Genomic DNA, 27,187 nt, shown 5'->3' with positions numbered 1-27,187 from the left:
TCAAAAATATCAAAATTACCTTACTGAAGTGCTCCATTTCCATCGGGGAAAGGGTTTGCGCAATAGACTAGCACACAATAGAGCAGCGGTTCTCAAACTGTAGGCTGGGACCCCATTTTAATGGGGTCACCAGGGCTGGCTTAGACTTGCGGGACCCTGGGGCCAAAACTGACGCCTGAGCCCCACCACGCAGGGCCGAAGCCAAAGCCCAAGGGCTTCAGCCCTGGGCATCGGGGCCCAGATTACAGGCCCCCTGCCTGGGACTGAACCCCTTGGGCTTTAGCTTTGCCCCCCCAACCCCAACCCAGGGAGCAGGGGGCGGCAGGGCTCAGGCTTGTGTAGTAATTTTTGTTGCCAGAAGGGGGTCACGGTGCAATGAAGTTTGAGAACCCCTGGAACAGAATGCTAGAGATGTGGGGCTGGAAGGAACCTCGAGAGGTCATCTAGTCCAGCCCCCTGCGCTGAGGCAGGGCCAAGTAAACCTAGGCCAGCCTGGAGAGGTGGTTGTCCAACCTGTTCTTAAAAACCTCCCATGGTGATAATATAACTCTAAATTAATATAATAGATACAAGTTGAAATGCCAAAGTCCAAACACTGTGCTTCGCCCTTACTGAAATAACACAGCTCAATGATTTTTTTTTTCATTGAAAATTCAGGCCAGAATGTTACATTCCCGGCTAACATTTTGATTTTGTCAAATCTTCGTTTTCCGCCCCCAGCTCAACGTTTGACTGGCCCTGCTGCCGCTGTGGCACCCCCTGTGGAAGGAGCCCTAAGCGACCTGGGCTCCGCAGCCTGGCTCCCCATTGGTGGTTGCAGAGTGCTACACGGCTAAACAAACAGCAGGGAGGGACACCTGGCAAAATTGCCTGGCACGTCTGGCTCCCAGGTGGAGGCTCCACGTGGGGACTGCTGCTGCAAAGCCCCAGAGGACGGCAATGTATCTTGTTCCTTAAGCTAAGCGATAAAGTGGCTTTTATGTCTTGTTCATTATGAGCGATTGTTCCACTGCCCGTGGCGCTCTCTGTGCCGTGGGAGCATAAAGAACAGGCACCATGTATGCCTTGAAATGTGGCGCATGATAAGCGGAGCCGTCATGTCAATGAGGGACAAGGGTATTACGGTGTCTCTCTTTGCCATACGGCTGTAACCCAAGAGCCCTGGAAGCGTGGCTAAGATCGCTCGCTACTGTACGCTCCGCCCCCGTGGAAGTCCAGTAGTAACCTCCAGCTGGTTTCGTCAGCTGCTCTCTGTCGGCTGCAGGACCAATAGACCTTTGCTCAGTTGAAATAGAAATCCACTGTCAATGTATCCTGTGGAATTCCCACTGGCTGGACCTGACCCAATAGAACAGCATTGGGTCAGTTCCTTTGTGCACAAGCCTGGACCTACGTGCCCCAAGACAGTACTGCTAGGGGGCATAGGGTATTCACCCTGTGCTCTCTGCCCCGCTTCTTCGGAGCAGCCCTGGTGTCCCAAGGATTCAGGAAGCCTTCTAAGGCATGTTTTCATCTATGGTGCAAAGCAAGCATCCCCTTCTGCTCTGTGAACTTGGCAGCCACTGGGGAGAACAATGCTTCTTCTCTGGAAACCCACATCCCCGCTGCTCGAGCAAGGGGAGAATTTCCATTCGCTGCGCTAGTGCCAGATCTCTGATCCACCCCCCACCGCAGTCACTCCGGCGTGACGGCATCACGCAAAGACAGCGGCCGGCAAAAGGCAGGGATGTGCAATAGCCCAGACATCCCACACACAGGGAAGTCCGGCCACAGTGGAGAGGAGGTGAGGGCTGGCTGGTTAAGCTTGTGCAAGGAGGGCCGTGCCAATGGTGACTCTAATGACACGGCAGTGCTAGGAAGTCAGCACTGGTGCATGCCATCACCGGGAGCCATACGCTTCACCATCAAGTGGAAAGATTGTCTTGGGTTTAAGGCAGGGAATTGGGGTTCTGGGTTATATTGGCCACTGACTCCCTATATGAGCTTGGACAAATCTCTGCCCCAGTTGCCCCTATGTACAGTGGGGTGATAATGCTCCCTTTTCCCATCTTGCCTCTTTAGATTGTCAGGGGTAGGGGGCTGTCTCTTACTCTGTGCATACTGCACCCAAACAACAGGGTCTTGACCTCAGTGTCCTCTAGGTGCTACTGTAATGCAAATGATCGTACTTCAGAGTCCCTGAGGAGCATGCTGGAGACACAGCAGGGCTCTGAGCTTTGAGGCCAATAACTCTCGACACAAGACACAAGCCACAGTCCCGATGCCGGCATTCAGCCGCAGCGTTCGTTTTACAGATGTGAAACTGACGCATCAAAAGTGTCACTGCCGCCCGACGCCTGCCCGCGGACTGAGGCCACAGGGCTTGAGAGAGGAAGGGAGCAGTCGCCGCCTCGTGCACAAAGACTGTGCCCTTGAACAACAGCCCATCCTGAAATCAGACATGCACAACGTGAAAGGAGCCAGATTGTTCGCTCTGGAGCCCAACAGGCTCCGTCTGTCCAGGGAGTGGGTAGAACAGGGCCAGCGCTTCCCCCACCATGCCGTCCTACCAACTGATTGGGTCACGCTGCCTCTCCACGACCCATTTGGTCCTTGACCTCTCAGGTGAAGTGGCCCATGAGGGACCGGTTACAGCGGTGGTTTCCCCCGAGGAAGAGGGATCTGGAATCCAAGAGGGATGGAACCACTAGAAACTTAATGAGCTCTACAGAAATTACTCTTAGACCTGGGGTATTTCATAGAGAATGAGGCTCTTTCACTATATTTATTGACTCATCTTACAGAATTATATTGGAGGGATAGAATCCTCTATTCAATTCTATAGGCTAAAAACTCTCTACGAGGATTGTATTCTCTATTCAATTCAATAGTGCTTTTTCCAGAGTGAGATCCGAGCCCAGCCCCTCAATGCTTTCCCATAAGCTGCTTAGCAACTTATAATGGTTGTTACCACCCTGTACCACTTCTGACCCAGTAACCTACAGTTCTGTAGGAAATTGTAGCTACATTACAGTTTTCCGTGTACTGCACCTTTAAGTGTCCATTTTGTTCTCGGAGCAGATGCAGCATGGCATAGAGATGACATGCACACACTGCGCTCTCCTGCTTTTGTTCTTCCTTAATCTAAATGCAAAGACCTTTAGACCAAAAGCACATGGTTGTTTATGGAGGCTTAGCATTGCGGGGCTAGGATCTGTGTCCCTCTTACAAGTCCACAGAGGCAGTCCATGCTGCCTGATCATTGCCTGGAATTCTAGCCAAGCATTTCAGCCTGGCAGAGGGTGTGGGAAACCCCTGTTGTGATCTCTCTAGAGATGCGGGCCCTGTGTGCCATGCAAAGTACATTTCTCAGGAGCACATGAACAGGCTGACGGCGTTAGTCTCTAAGGTGCCACAAGTCCTCCTTTTCTTTTTGCGAATACAGACTAACACGGCTGCTACTCTGAAACCTGGCAATGCAAGCATGAGCAATGCCTTGCCACCTCTTCTTCCCCATTTACACTGAGCCATCAAAGTTCCCAAGAGCCAATGGCTCATCGGGCGGATGCAGTTCAGGCATGCCCGTTTCACAGCCAACGGCCCATCAGGGAGCGATGCACCCAGCATTGCATATGACCACCCTGGACGGCCCGAACCTAAGAGGTCAGGTACTCATTTTGCAACTGGGGGAACTGGACCAATCATACATAGCTGGTTAAGAGATGAGTTCTCACGGAACCCCCACACGGGAAATTATCCCTGCAAACGCTTTGGTGCAGGATCCCAAAGCGATGCAGGAATTCCCAGGCCGTGATACGTGCACCCCTGGGGGCATGTGAGCCTGATGTGCCACCCCAGTAACTGTTTTCACAAGGTGGTGGATTAACCAGGACAGTTTGGGACCTGCTGGCTTCGAGGAAGCTGGAGCTCAGTGCGGGAGAACAGTGGCTGAGTTCACAAGAAATATTATTCATAATTAAGAGTCAGCCTGGCTGTAATGAGTGCATGAATAATAATGCACAAGAGCCCTGCAAGGGGACGGAGCAGCTTCATTACATTTGTTGTAGCAGCGCTGGGTTATCATCAAGTCAAGGCACTGAGCACTGCAGTCAGGAAAGATACCCTGGCACTTAGTGGGAGACCAGGGTGTTAACCTCAGCTTCCTGGACATGTTCTCAGAACAGGCTGCTGCCACAGGGCCTGATCTCCCACTGCCTGCAAAGGAGAGTTCGGCCCTTTGTTGGATCAGCGACGTTCCCTCCTCCTGTAGGTTTCCCTGACCACTCCAGGCCAGATGCCTTGCTGGTGACATTCAGCCTTGCCCCACTGGAGCTAGGTTAGTTGTCGCCAGCAGAGCCGCACTCTCCTTCCCTGGATGGGATGTTGTACAGTGTCACTGATGTAGGGGAGATGTCTTGTTTGCTCTCTTTTTCCTCCCTTTTTGTCCCTCTTTCACCCTCTTGGCGGAGTGGCTGCTTCTACTAATGGTACTTCTGTGGCCCCATCACCGCAGTACCCAAACATCTCACAACCTTTGGTGTATTTATCCTCACAGATCTCTGGAAGGCAGGGCAGGGCTGTGAGCCCAGTTGCAAGGATAGTTTCTCTGGGCTGCAATTCCCCTAAGTGACTTGACCATGATCACACAGAAGCATGTGGCAGAATTGGCAATTGAACCCTGATCACCCAGGTAGCACCCTCACCCCTAGGCAACCCTTCCCCCCTTATCTCGGACTCCTTAGAGCCAGCACTGATGTAATTACTCATCCCTGGAGCTAGATTCTATATGGACAAAACCCAGGAACTGCCACATAGAGAGATCACCTAGTCCAGGATTCGGTGACTGCAGCCAATGCTGGTGCTTCAGAACAAGGCATTAAACTTCCCATCATGCACCAAATTATGCAGCACTGAAGCATGGAGTGGAGGAGCATTTCTTCTGTGTCCCCAGCTGGTGAGCAGCTTATGCCCTGAAGCACAAGGGTTCATTTCTTCTGTGGGGTTAATTTCATTCATATACCTGTTCCCAAGTTGCTTTGAATGTTGCTCAGGTCTTTGTCTGGGCAAAATCCTGCAGCAATGAGTTCTACAGGTTAAAAACACCAGATGGCAGGGATGGGCCAGAAATGCTTCCGTTCCTCAGGTTTAAACGCATCATCTTTTTGTTTCATCATGTGCTGCCTCATCCTCATAAACTAAACAGACAATAAACAAACAAGCCAGGGAGCAAGAGACTGGGGACTGACTGGCTAAGCGGCAGTTCTGCAGAAAAGGACCTGGGGATTACAGTGGATGAGAAGCTGGATATGAGTCAGAAGTGTGCCCTCGTTGCCAAGAAGGCTAATAGCAAATTGGGCTGCATTAGTAGGAGCATGGCCAGCAGATCGAGGGAAGTGATTGCTCCCCTCTATTCGGGACTGGGGAGGCCACATCTGGAGTATTGCATCCAGTTTTGGGCCCCCCACTACAGAAGGGATGTGGACAAATTGGAGAGAGGCCAGCGGAGGGCAACGAAAATGATCAGGGGCACATGACTTACGAGGAGAGGCTGAGGGAACTGGGCTTATTTAGTCTGCAGAAGAGAAGAGTGAGGGGGGATTTGATAGCAGCCTTCAACTACCTGAAGGGGGGTTCCAGAGAGGATGGAGCTCGGCTGTTCTCAGTGGTGGCCGATGACAGAACAAGGAGCAATGGTCTCCAGTTGCAGTGGGGAATGCCTTGCTGCTGTTGTCCCTTACAGTAGGAACATGGATGTTGCCAGAGAATTGATCCATGTTGCCCTGTATCCTGCCTACTTCAAGCCTCTGACCAGCTGTGAAAAGCCAGCCCGGCCCGTCCAGCTTTGTGCAATGAGCTCTGGCTCATTTCCCATTCGATCCCAGACACATTGGATTCCCAGCTGCGGAAGAGCTATCCGCTTCCTCAACCTCTCGCTCTGTCTGAGCTGCTGTGAGATTCCCCCTGTGCCAGAAAAGGATGCCGGAGCCCTAGGGGGCCCTGGGTCAAGTTGTAGCCTTGTTCCCTACGGCTGGACCCAGGCTCTGAGCAGAGAGGGGGGCATTTCTGCCATGACGTGTCCCCTTTTAGGTGGGGTGAATTTGGCATCGCAGGACCGACAGGCTCTGCAGTCCTCAGGCTGCCACAGCCCGGCCCTGCAGGGACCTCCTTTAGGGGCGACAGGTCAGTTTAGTCCCCATGGGCCGCTCAGCCCTTGGCCTGTCTGCTGAGATTGCCGACAAGAGGCCCAATTCAGCAGTGACCTGCAGTCCCTTTGGGCCAGCTAGGCTGGCGCCATGGCCGGGGGTAGTCGGTGACTGCAGCCAATGCTGGTGCTTCAGAACGAGGCATTAAACTTCCCGTCATGCACCGAATTGTGCAGCACTGAACCATGGAGCAGGAGAGCATTCCTTCTGTGCCCCTAGCTGGTGAGCAGCTTATTCCCTGAGGCACCAGGGTTCATTTCTTCTGTGGGGTTAATTTCATTCATACACTTGCTCAGCTCTTTGCCTGGGTAAAGTCCTGTGGCAATGAGTTCCACAGCTTAACACCAGATGGCAGGGGTGCAGGAAAGTGCTTCCTTTCCTCTGGTTTGAATGTATCATCTTTTTGTTTCACTGCATGCCGCCTCATCCTCATAACCTAAATAGGCAATAAAAGGAGACAGAGAAACATTCCCCACCCTTCTCCAAACATTCCCCTTCCCCTAGGCAATACACCAGGGGCAGGGCAGGCCTCTGTGCTGAGCACCTTCTCTGCGTCACCTCCGAGCAGCCCCAGGTGCATTTTGGGGTGGGTTGATCAGGGGTGACTGAAGTGCTCATTAAAGCAGGGGTCCAACTCAGGACTGCCCCGAGCTCTGTGCAGGCCCCCACAGACCCTGAATAGAGGAACGCCCTCTCTGTTCTTGTGCCAGTGAGGTGCGGGTGGCACTTGTACTAGGGAGACCTGGAACTGGGCGAGATGACCTCCAAATGATGATGATCAGCGGCCGCTCGACATTGACCTGGGGCTGGGTACAGACTGCTGGTGGAGAGATGGAAGGTTTGGGGCCTGTCCCTCCTCCTGGTTGTTAAAATAAAGGCTTGAGCTCCTGAGCAGAGGATAGAAGGGGGTCCAGGATGTCCTAGCGTGTCACAAGAGATGCTTAGCTCCCAGCAGGATCGGGCCCTGGAGTTATTTTGATCCTAGGCAGGAGGAGAAGAAGGAGAGGACTGAATTCTAGTTTACAATGCCTGGCTGTGTGTTATTCACACCAGCGTTAGAGGATCCAACACAGCCTTGCAGGGCTTCTAACACATTCTCTCTGTTCCTACCCCCAGGAGTTAACCTACATACCAGACCTTCAGCATAACAAACAGCAAAAAGTAGGTGCTGAACTGACTGCGGATCAACTGGGGCAATTTATCTGGCCATGAAGAGGGGCTAATGGCTGGGCGAGCGGGGGACTCGCATCTCGGGCTGGGACTGCATCAGGGCTCCTTAGCTAAGCCGGGGGAGAAGAACGGGGACCGGGCTTGGGGAATGGGAAAGGAAGCTTGTCCCGGCTAGGGGGGTGCACAGCAAAAAGTCCCCAACTTGCAGGGTGGGGAGAAGATAGACAATGGGGTGCTGATGGTGCTCTGCCCTTCACAGGGCTGGGCCCTGCCATTTCCTTTATTGATCTGCTGTAATGTTTTCCCCGGAGTCCTGAGAGTGACTGAGTCCCTGGTGGAGTTGGGGGAAACAGCTGGTGACCTCTGGAGATAACTGCATAGTTCAGGCTCAGCACATGGGCTTCCTCCATGCACTGGGCTCCTGGAGGGTGCCACCACCTAACCCGGGAGCCATGCGCTGCTGTCCATCCCTCTCAGAGACTGGCGGCAGGCTCGTCCGTACTACAGGGACTCCAGGGACCCTGCTACGGCACTCAGAGTAGCAGCCATGTTAGTCTGTATTCGCGAAAAGAAAAGGAGTACTTGTGGCACCTTAGAGACTAACAAATTTATTTGAGCATAAGCTTTCGTGAGCTACAGCTCACTTCTTCGGATGCATCTGATGAAGTGAGCTGTAGCTCACAAAAGCTTATGCTCAAATAAATTTGTTAGTCTCTAAGGTGCCACAAGTACTTCTTTTCTTTTTGCTACAGCATTGTGTCTACACTGGCGCAACCGCATAGTGTAGACGTAGCCTACGGCCACGGAAGGGGTTTTTCCATCGCTGCAGGAACACCACCGCCATGAGCAACGGCAGCAAGGTCGACGGAAGCGGTCTTCCATCCACCAAGCTGCGCCTACCGGGCCTTCGGTCGGCATAGCAACGGCTCTCGGGGGGGTGGATTTTCACACCCCTGGGCGCTGTAGCTATGTCAACCTAAATTGTCAGTGTAGACCATACCTCACTCGGTCGTGAGAGGCAAGGCCCCAACCCACTCCACCCCAGAGTGCATGGGACACTTCTTACTTTGCCATGGTGCGGCTGGGAAGGTGTGGTGTTGCTAAGCCAGCAGGCTGATTTCAGCACCACGGTATCCAAGGAGCATGTCCTCCCCTTGACAACCCCATGCTGCACAGCTCAGATGCTGTGTTTTATTACAGGAGATTAGAGAGACAAGGTGGGCCAGTCAATCTGCCCCTGCTTAAAAATCAGCAGATCTGTGTTCTGCTTCTGGCTACCTAGGAAGTGCTGGCCTGTACCAGAGCCATATCCCGTCTCCGACAGTGACTGGCACCAGCTGGTTCCGAGGAAGGTGCAAGAAACCCCATTTTAGGCAGAGGTGAGATAATCTGTCCCCCAATAAGGTCTCATCCCCTAACAGTGATTGGGTTGAAGCATGAGGTATTATATCCTCTCCAAAATTTTTGTTACCATCAGCTGTTCTAACCCTAGATATACTTCTCCATCTAAATGTCCAATCCCACTTTGAGTCTTACTAAATCCTTGGTCCTGCCACTGACCTGTTTGACATGCCTTGGATAGTCCCTTCCATGCTCAGTGCCTCAGTTTCCGCTCCTGCCCTTTATGTAGTTAGACTCTCACTATGTGTGTGTCCAGCACCGGGCATGATGGGGCCCTGATCTCATTTGGGACCTCAAATATATTACTAGTCCCCCATTCAAGATTCTGAGTGAAGAGCAGTATGTTTCAGTCCTAAAGCAAAAGGGATAGATAATAAGACATAAAATATAATGCCACTGTACAAATCCAGGGTCTGCCACACCTTAAATACTGCGTGCAATTCTGGTCATCCCATCTCAGAAAAGATATATTGGAAAAGAGAAGGGCAACAAAAATGATTAGGGGTATGAAACAGCTTCCATGTGAGGAGAGATTAATAAGACTGGGTCTTTTCAGCTTGGAAAAGAGACGACTAAAGGGGGAGATGATCGAGGTTTCGAAAATCATGAGTGGTGTGGAGAAAGTGAATAAGAAAGTGTTATTTACTCCTTCACATAACACAAGAACACAGGGGTCACCCAATGAAATTAATAGGCAGCAGGTTTAAAACAAATAAAAGGAAGAATTTCTTCACACAATACAGTCAACCTGTGGAACTCCTTGCCAGGAGATGTTGTGAAGGCCAAAACTAAAACAAAGTTTAAAAAATAATCAAAGAAGGTCGTGGAGGGTAGGTCCATCAATGGCTATTAGGCATAATCGTCAGGGATGCAGCCCCATGCTCTGGGTGCCCCAAAACCTCTGACTGCCAGATGCTGCAAGTGGATGACAGGGGATGGCTCACTCAACGATTGGCTGTTCTGTTCATTCTCTCTGGCACAAGTCGTTGTCGGAAGACAGGATATTGGGCTAAATGGACCATTGGTCTGCCCCACAATGGCCGTTCTTATGATGGTCTTATGGGCACACAGAAGTCTTTTCCTGGAGCTCAGCTGGCGAGTCAGTTTTGTTATAGATCAGAACATATTTGTGACTTTCCTGAGACATGCACATTCAACCCGGTGACGCTCTGCATGCGCTCCAGGGGAGATCTTGCTTTTCCAAGCTTGCACTGCACCCTCAACAATCTCCCATGTGGCGCCGCATGTGTCCCTCTTGGTAAACTCATAGACTTTAAGGTCAGAAGGGTCATCTAGTCTGACCTCCGGCACAATGCAGGCCACACAATCTCACCGACCCACTCCTGTAACAAACCCCTAACTTATGTCTGAGCTACTGAAGTCCTCAAATTGTGGTTTAAAGACTTCAAGGTGCTGAGAATCCTCCAGGAAGTGACCCGTGCCCCATGCTGCAGAGGAAGGCGAAAAACCCCCAGTGCCTCTGCCAATCTGCCCTGGAGGAAAATTCCTTCCCGACCCCAAATAAGGCAACCAGCTAAACCCTGAGCATGTGGACAAGACTCACCAGCCAGACACCCAAGAAAGAGTTCTCTGTAATAACTCAGATCCCACCCCATCTAACATCCCATCACAGGCCATTGGGTATATCTACTGCTAATAGTTGAAGACCAGTTAATTTCCAAAATTAGGCTATCCCATCATATCATCCCTTCCATAAATTTATCAAGCTTAGTCTTGAAGCCAAATATGTCTTTTGCCCCCACTGCTCCCCCCGGGAGGCTGTTCCAGAACTTCACTCCTCAGATGGTTGGAAACCTTCATCTAATTTCAAGTCTAAACTTCCTGATGGCCAGTTCATATCCATTTGTTCTTATGTCCACATTGGTACTGAACTTAAATCATTCCTCTCCCTCCCTGGTATTTTTCCCTCTGATATATTTATAGAGAGCAATCATATCTTCCCTCAACCTTCTTTCGGTTAGGCTAAACAAGCTAAGCTCTTTGAGTCTCCTTTCATAAGACAGGTTTTCCATTCCTCGGATCATCCTAGCAGCCCTTCTCTGTACCTGTTCCAGTTTGAATTCATCCTTCTTAAACATGGGAGACCAGAACTGCACACAGTAGGATGAGGGTTCCAGATGAGGTCTCATCAGTGTCTTGTATAACAGCACTAACACCTCCTTATCTATACTGGAAATACCTCGCCTGATGCATCTCAAGACCGCATTAGCTTTTTTCATGGCCATATCACATTGGTGGCTCATAGTCATCCTGTGGTCAACCAATACTCCGAGGTCTTTCTCCTCCTCTGTTACTTCCAACTGACGAGTCCCAAGCTTATAACCAAAATTCTTTTTATTAATCTCTAAATGCATGACCTTGCACTTTTCACTATTAAATTTCATCCTATTACTATTACTCCAGTTTACAAGGTCATCCCGATCTTCCTGTATGATATCCCGGTCCCTCTCTGTATTGGCAATACCTCCCAGCTTCGTGTCATCCGCAAACTTTATTAGCACACTCCCACTTTTTGTGCCAAGGTCAGTAATAAAAAGATTAAATAAGATTGGTCCCAAAACCGATCCCCAAGGAACTCCACTAGTAACCTCCTTCCAGCCTGACAGTGAGTAAATGCTCATTGCAGTCTGGAAGAGCCTCATGCTTTAGGGCATGCGCCAAATTCAGGAGGTTAGGAAAGAGATGACCCAAGGGTCAGTTATTCCATCACTGGTTGTCACAAGGGTTCTTGCACTATAGAACCATAGAAATGTCGGGCTCTTTGAGTCTCCTCGAGAGGTCGCCAAATCCAGCTCTCTGTTCTGAGGCAGGGCCAAGTACACCTAGACCAGCCCTGACAGGGGTTTGTCCAGCCTGGTCTTAAAACCTCCAGTGAGGGGATTCCACAACCTCCCTTGGAAGTAGGGTTGCCAATCCTGGTTGGATGCCAATTCCTGGTTGGATGCCTGGTTGTATTCCTGGTTGGATGCCAATTTTGGTTGGATGCATTCGCATGACATAATCTTTAATTACAGGTTACTCTTTAATTCCTGGAGACTCCAGGACAATCCTGGAGGTTTGGCAACCCTACTTGGAAGCCGAATGCAGAGCTTAATTTCCCTGAAAGTTACAAAGGTTTTCCTAATAGCTAACCTAAATCTCCCTTGCTGCAAATTAAGCCCATTACTGCTTGTCATCTGTGATGGGGTGTACAAACCCCGCACCAAGCAACCAGGGCTTAAGGGCTCATTTTGGGCTCAGCCAGCCCCACCCCGCCACACCTGCAGCAAATGCTCCCTCTGCTGGAGCAATTAAAAGGCAGCGAATTAGCTCAGTTGGCACTTGGAGCTGAAGGTGAGCAGCCCACAGCTCCAGCAGAGCAGAGCGAAACCTAAAGGCTCTGACGCAGTTGCCCAAAGGGACCCTCCGTGAAGAAAGGGAGGACCCTCTGCAGAGAGGGAAGTATCCCATGGCCCTGGACAGTGGTGACTCCCTCTTGCTTCCTTGGGATTTGGATTTTTCCATCAGGTGAAGGTTTTGGACTGAGGTGACCTCAGAGGGGGAGATGAGAGGAAGACGTCCAGGGAGGTGTAGTCTTGGTTGCCAGGTTACTGGTAGCCCAAAGGGCCCTGGGTTGGAGCCCGGTAGAGTGGGAGGGCCTGGGCTCCCCTCCCCACAACCCATCTGGCAGTCTGGCATTGTGATCATGACCACTAGGCCACGCTTCCCAACCAGAACCTGAGTGGAGACCATACACCATCCCTTCAGTGGACATGGAGAACAATTGATCATCATCCTCTTTATAAAAGTCCTTAACTGATTTGAAGCATCACATCCAGAACTGGATGCAGTACTCCAGCTGAGATCTCACCCGTGCCTCGCAGAGCGGGACAATTGCCTCCAATGTCTTACATATGACACTCCTGTGAGTACATGCCAGAATATCAGTCTTTTTAACAACTGCATCACCTTGTTGACTTATGTTCAATTTGTGATCCACTCTAACCCCCAGATCCTTTTCCACAGCACTACCACCTGGCCAGATATCCCCCATTGTGTAGTTATGCTTTTGATTTTTTCGGTCCTAACGTAGTACTTTGCACTTGTCTTTATTGAATTTCATCTTGCTGATTTCAGACCAATTCTCCAATTTGCCACCATACACCCAGGTAAAATTAGTGCCACTTAACCCAAAGCATTGCGTTTAGTTTTATGATCGGGGGCCAGGTACGCTGACCCAAAACATCAGTTACTGGCTGTGGTGGGCAGGGGGGAGGGAGAGGAGAGGATGTGGGGTGGAAATGCAGCTAGTGTGATCAAACAATACCATAGAAGCTAATGATACTGAGTCCCTAATTACCCTGTAGCCAACGCAGTGTACGGTTCCACTGTAGGAGTCAGACTTAGCACGATAGAAAGAACAAATATTTTTTGAGTTAAAGCAGTGTGTTTGCGCCATGATCCAGCCGTTGACCGTGGCCCATTTCAATGGAAGTTGGAACCTAAATACCTTGGAGGACCTGGGCCTGTTTCCTTTTCCTTCTAAGGGTCCTTTTCCAGGTTGGCTCTGGAACTTAACAGCACCAAACTCCGGGGAGCATCTGGAATTTGAACCTGAATCTGGATCAAGATTTTCCTAGTAGCCCCTATCCTGGATCCCAGCACTCCTGATACGAGCCTAGGTTTATTAGATGTGACAGCTTCTCTTGCCGTGGGCTGGTGGTTAAAGCATGAGACTGGACCTCCCCGGAGCTGGATTCTTCTACCACAGACTCTTTGTGGAATGCTGGGCAAAACACAAAGAGCCAAGTTTTCAAGTCCTCAAAGCCCACAACTAGAGCCAGATTTTCGACAGAGCTAATCTCCCCTTGTGCTGAGCTCTTGTGGAAATCTGGCTGCTTATTTTGGTGCCTAAAAGAGGGGGCTGAGCAATTCTGAAAATCCTAGCCTCTAATTATTCTTTGCCTCAGTTTCCCCATCTCCAAAATGGGTGCAATAGCCATCTCCTACCTCACAGGTGTGTTGGGAGGATAAACCCATGAATATACATAGGATGCTCAGAGCGCTGGGGGCCACCTTACACTAAAGAGAAATCAGGCCAGCTCTGTGGCACAGGTGACAACCATCAATTTCCCCTGAAGGAGCCAATTAACATGCTTCCTGCAGGTCAGGGGCAGAGCCAGGGCAGGCGCCCAACTCCCCTGGCTCCCAATCCAAAGTTGGGCACATGGGTGAGATCCGATTGTGTCCCCAGATCTTCAAGTTAGCAACAGCAAGGCCTTGCTCTTTAACGGGAAAAGTGTGCATCTCTTGCTATAGTAGACTGTGAATTGCAGGCGAGGTGCTGAGCGGTTACGAGTTATAGACAACTGTTCTCTAAGGAGTTCTGCAGGATTTCAGAGCTCATTGTCCAGACCAGGGGTCGGCAACCTATGGCACGCGTGCCAAACACAGCATGCGAGCCAATTTTTAATGGCATGCTGCTGTTTGCCGGACCTGGGCAGACAGCAGCGTGCCACTAAAAATCCTGCCCGGCCCAGCCCGCTCTCTTCTGGCCCCCCCTCACTGCTCTCTCCTTGCAGGGCAGGCAAGCTTCCCCCTCTCCCCGCCTCTTCCCGCAGAATGCTGGGGTCCTGCCCCTCCTTCTCTCCCTCCCTGCCTCAGCTGACAGCCCTTGCTGCGGAGGGGAGAGGGAAAAGTGCAGCCACAGTGTGCTCTCTGCTCCGGGGACCTTGGGGAACGGGGGTGGAATCAGGGCATATCCCCTCCAGCCCCTGCCCTGAGCGGCTCACGGCAGGGGACTGGGAGCACCCCCATGACCCCAGCCCACAGCCCCAGCCCTCTGCCCTGACCCCGGCACCCCCCTCACACACCCCTGCACCCCACCCCACACACACCCCAGCCCTGACCCCTGCATGTCCCTCACACACACCCCCAGCCCTCCGCCCTGAACCCTCCTCACACACATCTCAGCCCCGTGCCCTGACCCCTGCACCCCCACACACACAACCCCAGCCTTGACTCCAGTACCCCCCACACATACCCAGCCCCCCCATGCCCTGACTCTTGCACCCCCCCACATCCCCACTCCCACCCTGAGCACCAAACGGGAACTCCTGCGCACACACACACCCCACATTCCCACCTGCACCCCTCGCACCAAACGGGAGCTGCCCAGGTAAGCACTCCACACCCAAACCTCCTGCCCCAACCCTGAGCCTCCTCCCTCATTCTAGCTCCTGGCCAGACCTTGCACCCCAACCCCCAGCCTACTCCTTCACCCCCAGCCCTGTTCTCAGCACATTCCCACCCTCAGCTCAGTGCAGAGGGGAAGAGAATGGGCTAGAACCAGGGAGAAGGTAGGTACCTACTCTGTGGACAGGGCAGGGACTCCAGACCGGCAGCAGGCTGAGCAGGGCCGGCAACCGGGAACCTGGCTGGCAGGAGCCGGCGGACGGAACCCCAGATCAGCAGCGGGCTGAGCCCCGCTCAGCCCGCTGCCGGTCTGTGGTCCCGGCCGCCGGCCCCGCTCAGCCCGCTGCCGGTCTGGGGTCCCGGCCGCCGGCCCCTTGCCAGCCAGGGCCCCGCTCAGCCCACTGCCGGCCTACGTGAACGGAACCCCAGGCCAGCAATGGGCTGAGTGGGCCAGCAGTGTAAGATCAGCATTTTAATTTAATTTTAAATGAAGCTTCTTAAACATTTTGAAAACCTTGTTTACATATGACAATAGTTTAGTTATATAATATATAGACTTAGAGAGCAAGACCTTCTAAAAAACGTTAAAATGTAGTACTGGCATGCGAAACCTTAAATTAAAGTGAATAAATGAAGACTTGGCTCACCGCTTCTGAAAGGTTGTCAACCCCTGGTCCAGACTCCTCATTTGAAAATAAAATGAGGTAGTGATGTGCACTAAGCAGCCATCCGTCTACAAACCCTAATCATCTTGGGGCTACCCCGAGGAGCTTGTTAAATGCACCTGTCGGCCATAGGGGGCCCATCCAACAACCCCGTCGGCCTGGATGAGGTTAAAAACTCGTCCTGTGCGATGCTGTTGGGTGATGCTCATGGGACTCGATGTAGGAGATTTTAATCGCCACGGGGGAGAAACAAGCCCAGAGCAGAGCGGTCAGAACACAGCTTGGGGTTTTCGGTTCCCTGTCTGCTCTTGCATCAGATTGAAACTCCTTGTTGCTAGCCCCAAAGCTGTCCAGAACTGTGCTCCCTCCTATTTCTTCTCTCCTCCCTCTGTCCTCTCTTCTCCGCCAATACTTCCAGCTTCGTCTGCCTGACCAGCAGCTTTCTCACACAGTCCTCCCCCCCCACCCCGCTTCTTCCGCGGGGCCACCCACAATGCCCAGTGCCACTGGCCTGAGCTTGTCCCCACAGCCCCTACCCTGTCAACACTTCAGTCCTCTTAAAGACCATCCTGGCCCTGCTGCCTGCCATGCGTCTCTGTTCCCCAACCTCCATCTATGCCTAGACTGGGTGAGTGCCTTGACTCAAGGACCTGACCATCCCTTCTTACATCATTAGCCAGCCGCCAGCACAGGCTTTGTGAGGAAAGACGGCCCAGCGGTTCTTGCTCTAGACTAGGACTTGGGAGACCTGGCTTCAGTTCCTTGCTGTCCCCTAGACCAGTGCTACTCAAAGTGGTGGGCCGCAGACCGGTGTCGGCCAGTCCACGAGCCATCAGCTGCCGGTTCGCGTACACATTGGAAAAAAAAAATAGCTTGAGAAGCACTGCCCTAGACCTCCTGTGTGACCACCTCGCAGGGGTGTTGTCAGGCTAACTATGTTAACGATCGGGACACCTCAGTGATGGGGGCCAGAGAAGTACCACAGAGAGGCGCTATTGTATGAAAATGCTGGATATTTGTACTCCAGTCCCTATTAAGCTGACAGCCCATTGTACTAGGCGCTGCACAAACCGCTTGTGAGGGCCAGACCCTGCCCCCAAAGAGCTGGCAGGCTGAACACACACGACAGATTTATGATCCCCCTTTCCCTGACGAGGCCCAGCGAGATGAAGTGACTTACCCAAGGCCGTGCAGAGAACCTGTGGTGAAGGTGGGAGGCCAGCTCTGCAGGCTGGTGCCATCACCCCAACCCCAGCCTGCCTGGGACTTCCTATGTTTCTCAGGTGACTATGACTCTATCTCCCTCGGGTGGCTGGTCTGCAAAGAAGATAAAAACCTAATGCTACTGTCAGCTGACCTTCCATCCAGTGGTACTGAAGCTGAAGGCTCTGGGTTTTACCTGCCAGCACCTCCATAGATACCACACAGCCATCGGAGAGGGACAGAGTACATGGGCAAACAATTCACGGGCAGTGCTGAGCAGACAGCAGCACCGCCCTGGGACATTTGGACTATGCCCTCCCACTCTCTAAGCAAAGGAGAGGTGAAGTATGGGTCTGATCTTGAAAGGTCCCTCAGCTCCCACTGAAGAGGACGTAAATTAAAAAGGGCGCTCAGCCCAACGGAGGAAGTTCCCATCGCCTGTCGGGGTCCGGCCCTGCACTGCCCTGTCGCTTATTACAGAGGAGATCGTCTGTCCCACGTCCTCCGTTCCGCACAGCGTTGGCGTACGCACTGCCTCCGTCCCTACCCAGCACAGCACATCCGCGCGGGCTGTTCTGAACCGGGGCCAGTGGACGAGGGCAGCGCACGGACAGCGACAGTGACAAGGCACAATGTCTTGCCTAGCGTCACTGGTAATAAAATTAGGCGACGAGTCATCGCTCGGCTTGAATAAGGAGATTAAAGCCTTTTCTGAAGTGGGCGCCCCCCTTAACTGTTGGATGTGTCCTGCATGCTGCGATTTTTTTTTTTATTTAAAGGCTCCCTACATCCCCGCCCTCCCACCGCCCACCCCCGCTTCTTCTGCTTAAAAGGATGCTGTCGCCGTGAGGTTTTCAATAGTGTTTAAAACACGTTCATTGCAGCCCCGCAGCAAGATTCGACACCAGAATCGGTCTGTTTCATGCATCAGTGGGATACGTGTATGGCCTTCACTGGCACACGGCACCATGGAATCCTTCATGTAACTCCCCTGGGAGTTAAAGGAGGGCTATTGTCCCCGAGTTGGACAGTTGGGAAACTGAGGCACAGACACTAAGGATATGTCTACACTGCAGCTGGGGGTATAATTTACAGCTTGGGTACAGGTACCCAGTGCTAGCTCAGATTGAGCAGGCCTACTGATCATGGCAGGGTAGCCATGTCTGCATGGCTTGTCTGTCCACCTCCAGGGGGTCAGGCAGGATTGTACCCAGCACCGCTAGCCCATGCTGCTGCTCTTTGTAGCACACTAGCTCAATCAGGGCGAGCACAGGTATGTTTACTAAAATGGAAATTACAGCCCCAGCGGATGTGTTTAGACGGCCCTTGAATGATTTGCCCAAAATCTGGGGGATCAATTCCTGGCCACCCAAGTCCTCAGCTACCACCCTGCCCATGGCAGCTTCCCTCCTGTCTAGTCCTGTTTCTGTTAGGAGGGCTTGAGCATGGGTGCTCTGCGGAGGTGAATTTTACCCCTATTTATGGAGAGGGGCAAGCCCAACTACTCTGGATCCCCAGAGGGGGTCTGTAACAGAGCCAGGAATTAAATCCAGCTCTCCTATAACCCAGTCCAGAGCCTGGACCATACCACCAGCTCCCCTTTAGTTGTCAGTCTTGTGGGTCCCCCGAATCCATCTCCCCACCTGTGCCTCCTGCCTGAGTCCATCACTAGTGCTCTGGCAACTAGAAAATGTAATTCTGTGACAAGCCCCATGACTAATCCCATGTGAGCAGTTTGTTTGCAACTGGCCTCATTTCCTTGATCTAATCCTTGTTTCTCTTGCCGGCAAAAGCGCTGCTGTGTTGTTGTTTAAATTAAACGTGTCAGACTCCATGGGGTCTGTAGTTCTGATAACCATCTACATGGGGCAGAAGGAGGGAGGCAGACGCAAGGAGGAAGGGGGATTGCCCTGGGTCAGTAAAGGGGTGTAGCTCAGCATGCTGCCTGAATGAAACGAGGCCACAGAGAGCTTGGCTAGAGAGCTGACCGTGACCCATAGGTCTGAATGCAAGCAGCCGAGAAGGTGGGGAAAACTTTGGATTTAGGTGATCTAGCTCCTGATTCAGACTTCATAGCTCAGGTCTATTTCTGTAAAGGAAGCGTTTCCCAATGGCGAGATCTGTTAACTAAGGACTTTCTATGCTGTGTTCCAGACGTCTAATAAACCCTCCTGCTTTTCCACCGCGAGCTCAGAGTCACTCCAGATTAAGGAAGGTGGGGGTGCATTGCACCCTGTGGAGTCCCCCTCAGGCATCCAATCCAGGTGCACTCACTGAAGGGAGCTCACGGGGTGAAGCAGGGGTGCTGAAGGCTCTGAGGGTCGGTCCCAGAAGGCAGTGAAGCCAAGGGGCTCATCCCAGTGAGAAAGTGTGACCCTAAGGGGGCTGACACACCGAAGGGCTCCTCCCAGACCCTGTTCCTGAGCCGTTCAAGAGCACCAGACCCGTGGCATGCCACCAATCGGATGATGACTTGTACGCTGAAGCATCAAGGTTTCTCTCCCTTCTAGCTATTTTGTAAACCTTGTTACCGTAGCTGTGGGTGTTCAGATTATCCATACAAACGCACACTCCTTTTTCTTTTTTGGACTCCTGCTAATCTCTGGGCCTCGGTGATCTCTTGTGGCTGTGAGTTCCACGGGATGATTAGGCGTTCTGTAGATTTCCTTCACCCCATCTGAAGCAGTGGTGTAGTCCTAAACTGCAGCGTCTCCCTGCCAGTCTGGCCCTATAGCCCCGCCCGCACATTGCTTTCTAGCCACAACCCCCACGCTGCTTTAACCCCACCCCCACACTGCCGAGGGTGGTGCACTGTGGCATAGAGGAGCTGGAACGCTACTGATTTTAAGAGGAATACTAGGCTCCAAATCAGGTGTGTAGGGCAACCCCTTAGCACTCTCTCTGCATGTACAGTGTAGCCCAAATGGATCGTGCACTAGACTGGGACTCAGAAGACCTGGGGTCTATTCCTGCCTTGGCCACTAGCTGCTCGGTGAGCTAAGGCACCTCTCTGTGCCTCGGTTTCCCCATCTGAAAAATGGGGATAATGAGGCAAACTTCCTTTGTAAAGCACTTTGAGATCTCTGGATGAAAAGTGCTATATAAGACCTAGATATTATTATAGCTGCTGTTACCTCCCAGATCAGCACTGGAAAGTCGTCGCGTGGCCAGAGCCACATTCAGCCTTGGGAGAAGTAAAGTGCAGCAGGATTTGGCCCGTGGCTTATAACAGCGCAAGAAAAATAAAACTCTTAAGAGTCTTAGCCTTTCAACTGCTCATTAAAAATAACTCCTCAGTGTCTTCTGAGTCACCCCCCTGAAAAGTGCAAGCTAATAAGTAACTCTAAGGGCTGCGGTTGAGTCATAGTGACAAAGTGTGTGACATAGTGAAGCCGGCCTAACCCCTAGTGTCGACACTGCTAGATCAACAGAAGAACCCCTTCCGTCGCTGCAGTGAGTACTGTAGTTTTGAGTGGAGACGAGACCATAATAAAAGACAGTCCCTGCCCCAAGGAGCTTACAGTCTGATTAGACGAGTCAAAGGGGAAACTGAGGCACGTGGCAGGGCAGTGCTTTGCCCAAGGTCACCCACCAGGTCAGAGCAAAAGACAGAACCCTAGCCTGGTGTTTGTTATCGTGTATTTAGGATGAGATACCACAATGGCAATAAAAGAATCTAGACAGGTAGAAATGGATGGCAGTGGAAAGCTGAGATCCACCGTGGCATGAACTACTTCTCTCTCGATTTTCATTCTGTGCTTTGTCCCATAGCCACATGGAATCTGTTTGAAACAGTTCATAAAGAAGCTGGCGTTTTGGTGAGAGGTGAGGTATGATATTACTGTGACATTTTAGCATAGAGCCACATCAGTCTGAGAACATGCATAAGTGGCAGTATCTCAGCTGTAGCTCTGATATTTTTCCAAAGCTGTCCTTACCTCCTATTTCTCGGTCATGGGTTCACAGTCAGAACTAGATGAGTGTGTTGGAGGATACATGTTGCTCAATTTAATTTACACCCACTAGCCTTAGTTGCTTGCAGGTCTCTCACTTCCTAGGCTGGCGCCCTACGCTGCCTCCCATAACTGGGCTGTGTGCGTGTGTCCTTTATCCAGGAAATGCAGGGATATGGTCCCCACACTGTTTAAACCTGAGCTCAAGGGGTGAAATTCTGGATCTGGATTTCAAACACCACAAAGCACCTAGGTCCAGGGTTTTGGTTCAGCCTGTTCTAAATTAGGGGGCTGTTGCCTGGAATGAGATCAAAGAACACCCCCAAATTTAAGAGGCTAGGGGGCTGTCCAGACCAATTCCTATTGCAAAGGTCTTTTCCATCCCTGATTCCCACAAAACTCGTATCCTATGATCCAATGCAGACTGTCCGGTGTTTTGTCTGGTCTCTCTTTAAATAGCCCAGTCCCTGCTTCACTTGGGCTAACAGACACGCTTCTCTTTCCTTTGCTGATGTAGCAGCATCAGCAGCCTCAGCCCTGGTGAGGAAAGGGATTCACTGAGCTCCCTCCCTGTTTTAGATGAGCAGCCCCATCCATTAAGCAGCATAGCTCAGCACTTTGCAGGGCAGGACTGCATGGCTAGAGTGTCCCAGGACAGGTTCCTCCACGCTCCAGCGTGCCCATGTTTCTGGCTAACGACCAGCTCAGCTATCAGGAAGCCACGTGGGAGCTGGGAAAGAGGCAGGCAGCAATCTAGCAGCAGTGAAAGAGCGAGAGTAGAGGGGAGAGACTGGCTTGAGAAACCTTGGGCATTCCTGGAAATGCATTTGGATCATTCATTGCTTCCCAGGAGAAAAATCCCTTGGGTGGTTTGGCCTCCCAAGCCACACGCTCACAAAACAGTTCCCAGCAAAAGTCAACAGCAAGGTTTGAAACCTGGGCATCTAGCACTGCCTTCCACCACTTGAGCTAAAGGAGCAGCTCCATCAGCAACCAGCAGCAGTAGGCTGTTCTCTTATGGAACAGCAATTAGCTGGGGAACGTGACACGCACTTTGCATTCACATTATCTTTACACTATGGATGCTGCCCTGTGCTGGGAAGGAGGCAGCCACATCATTTCCTACCACCTCATTCAGGGGAAGAGTCATTTTTGGCTCAGGTGGTAAAGCTCCCCTCCCTGTTTGAGTGCTGGCCGCAGGATGTAGTCATGACCAATGGAGCAGAGCCCATACTAACTGACAGCATCTGCTGCAGTGTCTGGCCGGCAGACGCAATGGGATTAATTCCTTTAACATCCTACATTTGATTATTCTTCTGATTATTTGTTATTTGCAAGGCGCCAACAATGTGCTCAGGGTTGTACAGGAGCCATAAGTGATACCACATATCTAGCTGGATCCCTGTATCTAATACTGAAGGAGCTAAGAAATGACCTAGTGTAGCTTTCCTAGGCATCAGAGACTTTACAGTTGGCTGCATCCAGGGCTGGAAGCAAACACTGTGTCTCTCGCTGGAAAGAAGGACAGCTCCCTTTTCCAATGGTATCAGCTCTCATTCCTAGCCCTGCAGGGTAGTGACAAATCAGAAGAGGCCTTTAGCAGCCAGCATCATTTAGAATACCCCTGAGGCTGCTCTAGGTAACACCAGACGCTGGATCATCCCTTGGCAGCCCTGGGGATTGAGAAGGGGGTGACAATAGGCTTTGGAGCACTGGCCCCGTTGAACATCTGTCCCTCAGTTTGCTGATTCCCATCTTTCAGCTGAAGCAAACAGCACAGAATGCACAAACAAACAGGCAGCACTAAGTTGTGCAAAATGCCCCCGCTGGGCCTATCCTGCGAGGGCCTCAGAACGGAAGTTGATTTGGGATGTCTCTCCCAGTGCAGGATGGAGGACAGCTCTGCTACAGATCCCCCTCGGGAAGTGCAGGGCTGGCATTCAATGAGCAACGCCTTACACCCCAGCTTAAGTGTGGAACTGGGTGACCCAGTCTGGTTGGAGCTCTCTGCCACGTGCTCAGCCCTACATTAGTTGACAGGCTCCGCTGAGTTCAAAGGCTGCCTGGAAAATAATGCATCGTGCGGCGTCCCACTCGCTCACGCCGCCAGAGCTAGAAAGGGTCGCCCAGAGGAAAGGGGGGCTGGTTCGGTTCCAGGAAATGCTGGCCTTCAGTGGATTTGCACTTTAGGCTTATTAAAAACCCCGCTGCGATACAGAGCGCTACATGTTCCGATCACGCTGTAGTGAAGGGGTTCTCAACCTTTTTCCTTCTGAGCCCCCATCCCACCCCCACTATAAAAACTCCCCGGTCCACCTGTGTCACAACGGGTTTTCTGCATATAAAAGCCAGGGCTGGTGTTAGGAGGTAGCAAGCAGGGCAATTACCTGGGGGCCCCATGCCACGGGGGCCCCCACGAAGCTACATTGTTCAGGCTTCAGCTTCAGCCCCAGGTGGCGGAGGTTGGAGACCTTGCCTTGAGCAAGTCACTTAGCCCTATAAACCGAAGCAAAGAAGTTGTGTTGAGCTGAGCCCACGTGACTGCTTTGAGGGAGCTGCTGTCTCCAGTCCTTCCCCACAATCTTCCCCAGCCAGGGAGGACACCAAGCTAACGCCTCAGGTTAATCTTAATACTAGCCCTGTACCTGTCTGCCTATGGCAGCTGCGCCTCAATCCAGCCCTGTTTTACTAATGATTGTTAATACATGGAACCTTCCTTCCCCCCCACCCCTGTTTCTTTGCCCAGCATCAACTCCATCATATAGGCCTTGTCTGTGGGACCCCATCCTCCAGCACTAACAACCCTTCCATAGCACCCTCCAGGTAAGGGATTCAAGGCTTTGTGATCGTTTTGGCTGGCATGACTTGCCCATGGCCAGAGCCAGGAGCCCTGACTTCTGGGCCTAGGCTCTAAGCCCTCTTGTCAGGCAGCACATCATGCCACTGAGGTGCCCCCGTGAGGCCTGGTGGCATCACATGATCCAGCACCCACCCAGAAGATGTGCCTGTGGTTGTAGTGTAGGGAGAAAACACTAGACAGGAGACACGAGTTCTAGTCCCAGCTCTGCCACTGACCTGCCGGGTGACCGTGGGCAGGGCACTTCATCTCCCCATGCCTCAGTTTCCCCATCGGTAGCATGGGGGTGATGACACTTGCCTCTCTCTCTGATGCTCTTTGAGATCTATGGACAGGTTGCTCCTGCCCTGCAGAGGGAGAAGAGGGCTCCTAGAGTGCAGGGATCAGGAGGAGGAAAGGATCAGCTTTAGAGATACTCATCCGTCGCCCTGTGCAACTATGGAGTTGGAGAGGGTGCGCTTGGCACCATTGCCTGTCCATGTGGAAGAAGAGTCAGTCCCATGCACGTGGTGGCTACTGCGCTGACAGACCTGTGTCCAACAGCTCCTGGGAAGAGGGCTGGCTGTGGGACAGGCCCACCCGGGGAGCTCACAACAGAAGGAGCACAAATCCAAGCAGCACTCTGCTACTCAGAGAGGGGTGCTCCCAGCACTCCATCCACTATTCGTGCCCATCCCCCTGTGTTCTGCCACAAAGGGGGTGATCAGGATCCCATCCTCGCTCTGCCCTGAAGGGCTGCGGGTGAATGGGGTGGACCAGCTGGGCACAGAGCAACCCCCGTGCTCTCTCCTAGGGGGAGTGCTTCGCTGCTGGCCACAGCAGGCAGCTCACAAGCCATCCCCCAGATGGAGCCAGGGAGCGCCAGCTGGGAAGCAGCTGCACGCGGATCTCCTCCTCCCCCCCCCCCACCACGCTGCTGCTGCAGACTCCTCCTTGCCTCCCCGCTTCCAGCTGGGCTGGACTTGCTACAACTGGAGCTGGTGCCCACCTGCAAATGACAGCACAGGGGCTGCCTGCTGCCCACCGCAGCAGAGCTGGAGGGCGCTGGGGAAAGGAAGAGGGCAGCCTCTTTGTACGCCCCCCCCCTTATTAAAGCCGCTCGGGTCCCACAGCTCCCCGGGCACTGCTCCAAGAGCCAGGCTGGCTGGGAGCAGCACCCCACTGTTGCTGCTGCTTGCTTTCAGATGCAAATCAGCTCTTGGGTAAGAGGGGAGCTGTGGCTTCTTGCAACACGGGGCAGTTTCACTTCTCAGTTTCCCCCTGCTTGCGACAGCGGTGAGACCTAGCAATGCTGGGGCATGCTCGTGGGTGGGCACGAAAGATGTCAGCAACCAGAGGATCAGGGGACCGGCTGGACAAACGACTCCCCCCCGGGGGGAAATAATAACTCTGCCTGGCACCAGAGCCAGCAGTTTAAAACAATGGCTAAGGCGAGCGGCTCTGTACAGAGGGCAAACCCACTTGGGGGCGGGGAGGGGGGCTGGCCAAAGGGATTCCGTTCAGGCTCCTTGGAGAGGCAGAGGAGGGAGATGTTTGGGGCGACCTCTTCTAATAACAAGCCGGTCTTGAGCGGGCCTCGCTGCATGGGCTGAGATTGTTCAGCTATTGTCTGAACACGGGTGATTTACCCGGGCAAACAAAGGAACCCACACATGGCACAGTGTCCCTGCTGAGCGCACGGTGCCCTCCCCGTGGCACCATGTGGGACGCTCGCTGCCTTCTCCTGGCAGACTGCCGCGGAGAGACAGCCCGAGGATCCAGCAGGCCCTCCACTGTCCCTGACCCGGCCATGGCAAGGTGAAACAGACGGCGAGCAATTTAAAACTCCAGCCTCCTCCCTGGCAGCACAGAAGCGGCTTTGCAAACAGCGGGGAGACGGATCAGCGTTCGCACTCCCCGTCAGTGCCCGGCCCAGGCCAGGGAAGCTAACGATCCAACCCGTGGACCAAATTCGGTGATGAATCCTGCTCATGTGCTACCTGAGGCACGTTGCACAGATGCTCAGAAGGCTGCAAACAGTTCGGATCCGACTGACTGTGCCTGCCTCGGAGCCATCCCTCTGGGAAACGCTCCACACACCTGGCCAAGTGCCTGGGGTTCCTCGGGAGGAGTCACAGGAGGGGTAAATCGAATCCAGATGCAGAACTCAGCCCCTGCCAGGTACAACTGGACCAGTGTCAGCATTACTATAGCATGGAAACTACAGTGTTTCCCACGTCAGTGGCACATTGAGAGTTGTAGTTGCCAGTGCAAAGTCTACACCCACACACACACACACACACACACAGCCCTTTACAAAACGAGTCCAACATTTCTCTAGCTGCTCCCTGGGAAATGGCTCACCCATGTGCCCGCACAGGGCTGCACTAACCTGGCTTTCACGCCATGTCCATGCCATCCCTTCCTTCCTTCCACGCAAGGGGGATTTTCAGACGGCGAGACTAAAGCAACTGAAGGGAAACCGAGGCAGCAGGCGACCAGGGGGCATCTCGCCCTGGTCTGCACTCCCAGCGGCTGTTGGAAGGGCTGGGCGAGCCGCCCCGAAAGCAAGCCCCCCGGATCTGCTCCATCCCATGTCCCCACCCTGTCTGTGTGGCATGGAAGGACATGTCAGAGAGCAGTGCCCGCTGTGGAAATACCAAGCCCGCCAGGCAGCAGCAACCGCTCCAGCTAGGGCAGGGGTCCGGAGCAAGGGGTGGGCAGGGGCTGGCCAGATTCCCCCGGGGGGCCGGCCCCAGTCGCTGGGTCTCTCTCCTTTATTTCCTACCCTCTCTCCCGGCTCTGAGGCAGGAAGAACTTTTCCCTCCCTCCCGGTTTCATTCTCTCGGCTCCGTTCGCGGGCTCCTCTTCCCCTTCCACCACTCCTCCTTGCCTCGCTTTCCCCCTTCCCTCTGACCCCCGCCGGCCCCAGCCAGCGGCCCCCGGGCTAGAACCCCCGGCGCGCCGGGCACTCACATGTCAGACGCGGCCGGCCGGTAGGGCTGGCTCCGGCAGAGGATGGAGTGGCCGCAGGCTTGGCCCATCTCTCCTCATCCTCTCGCCAGCCCGGCCAGGAGGAGGCGAGGGCTGAGGATGCTGCGGGCCGGAGGTCCCGGCGCCCTCCTCGGCTCCGCGGCGGGCGCTCCCGGAGCTGGCTCGGGGGCCGGGCGTCTGCGGGCGGGAGCCGTAACCGATCCCGGCGCAGCTCGCCGGGAGCCTGCAGGGTGGGCGGCTGCAGCGGGGGAGCACGTGTGAGCGGGAGGGAGACCCCGGCTCCGGCTGCCCCGCGGCGGAGCCGCTGCAGCGCCCGGGGAGGGGGCTGGAGCCAGGGGCGGGTCCCGGCGGGCGGGGCCGGGCTCTCCGCGGGGGGGGGGGGGGCACAAGGGCCAGCGCCTCGGCTCGGGTGGAGTTTGCTGATTGCACCGGGGCTGGCCGGGGCGGGGGGGGGGGCAATCGCCGGCCCGGCGTGCGGGTGGCGGAGAAGCCTTTGTTCAACTCGGACCAACTCCGGCCACCCCGGGCAGCAGCAAGTGTGTGTGTGTGAAAAATCCACAGGCACACGCGGGGCCAGATCCTCAGCTG

At 53.3% G+C, this 27,187-nt stretch overlaps 1 protein-coding gene across 1 annotated transcript in view; it reads right to left on the bottom strand.

Moving 5' to 3' along the window:
• Window positions 1-26,914, bottom strand: part of PDE2A (phosphodiesterase 2A) — a 393,111-nt gene extending 366,197 nt beyond the window's left edge. The window contains exon 1 of the mRNA XM_038378055.2: window positions 26,582-26,914. Coding sequence (XP_038233983.1) covers window positions 26,582-26,649 — 68 coding nt within the window. The 5' untranslated portion in view covers window positions 26,650-26,914. The remainder of the gene's footprint in view (window positions 1-26,581) is intronic.
• Window positions 26,915-27,187: the final 273 nt, after the last annotated feature.

Source organism: Dermochelys coriacea, chromosome 1 (genome assembly GCF_009764565.3).
Source record: "Dermochelys coriacea isolate rDerCor1 chromosome 1, rDerCor1.pri.v4, whole genome shotgun sequence".
NCBI classification, from domain to species: Eukaryota; Metazoa; Chordata; order Testudines; family Dermochelyidae; genus Dermochelys; species Dermochelys coriacea.
Note: the sequence above shows the minus strand (reverse complement) of the source record. Positions and strands in the feature narration are given on the sequence as shown.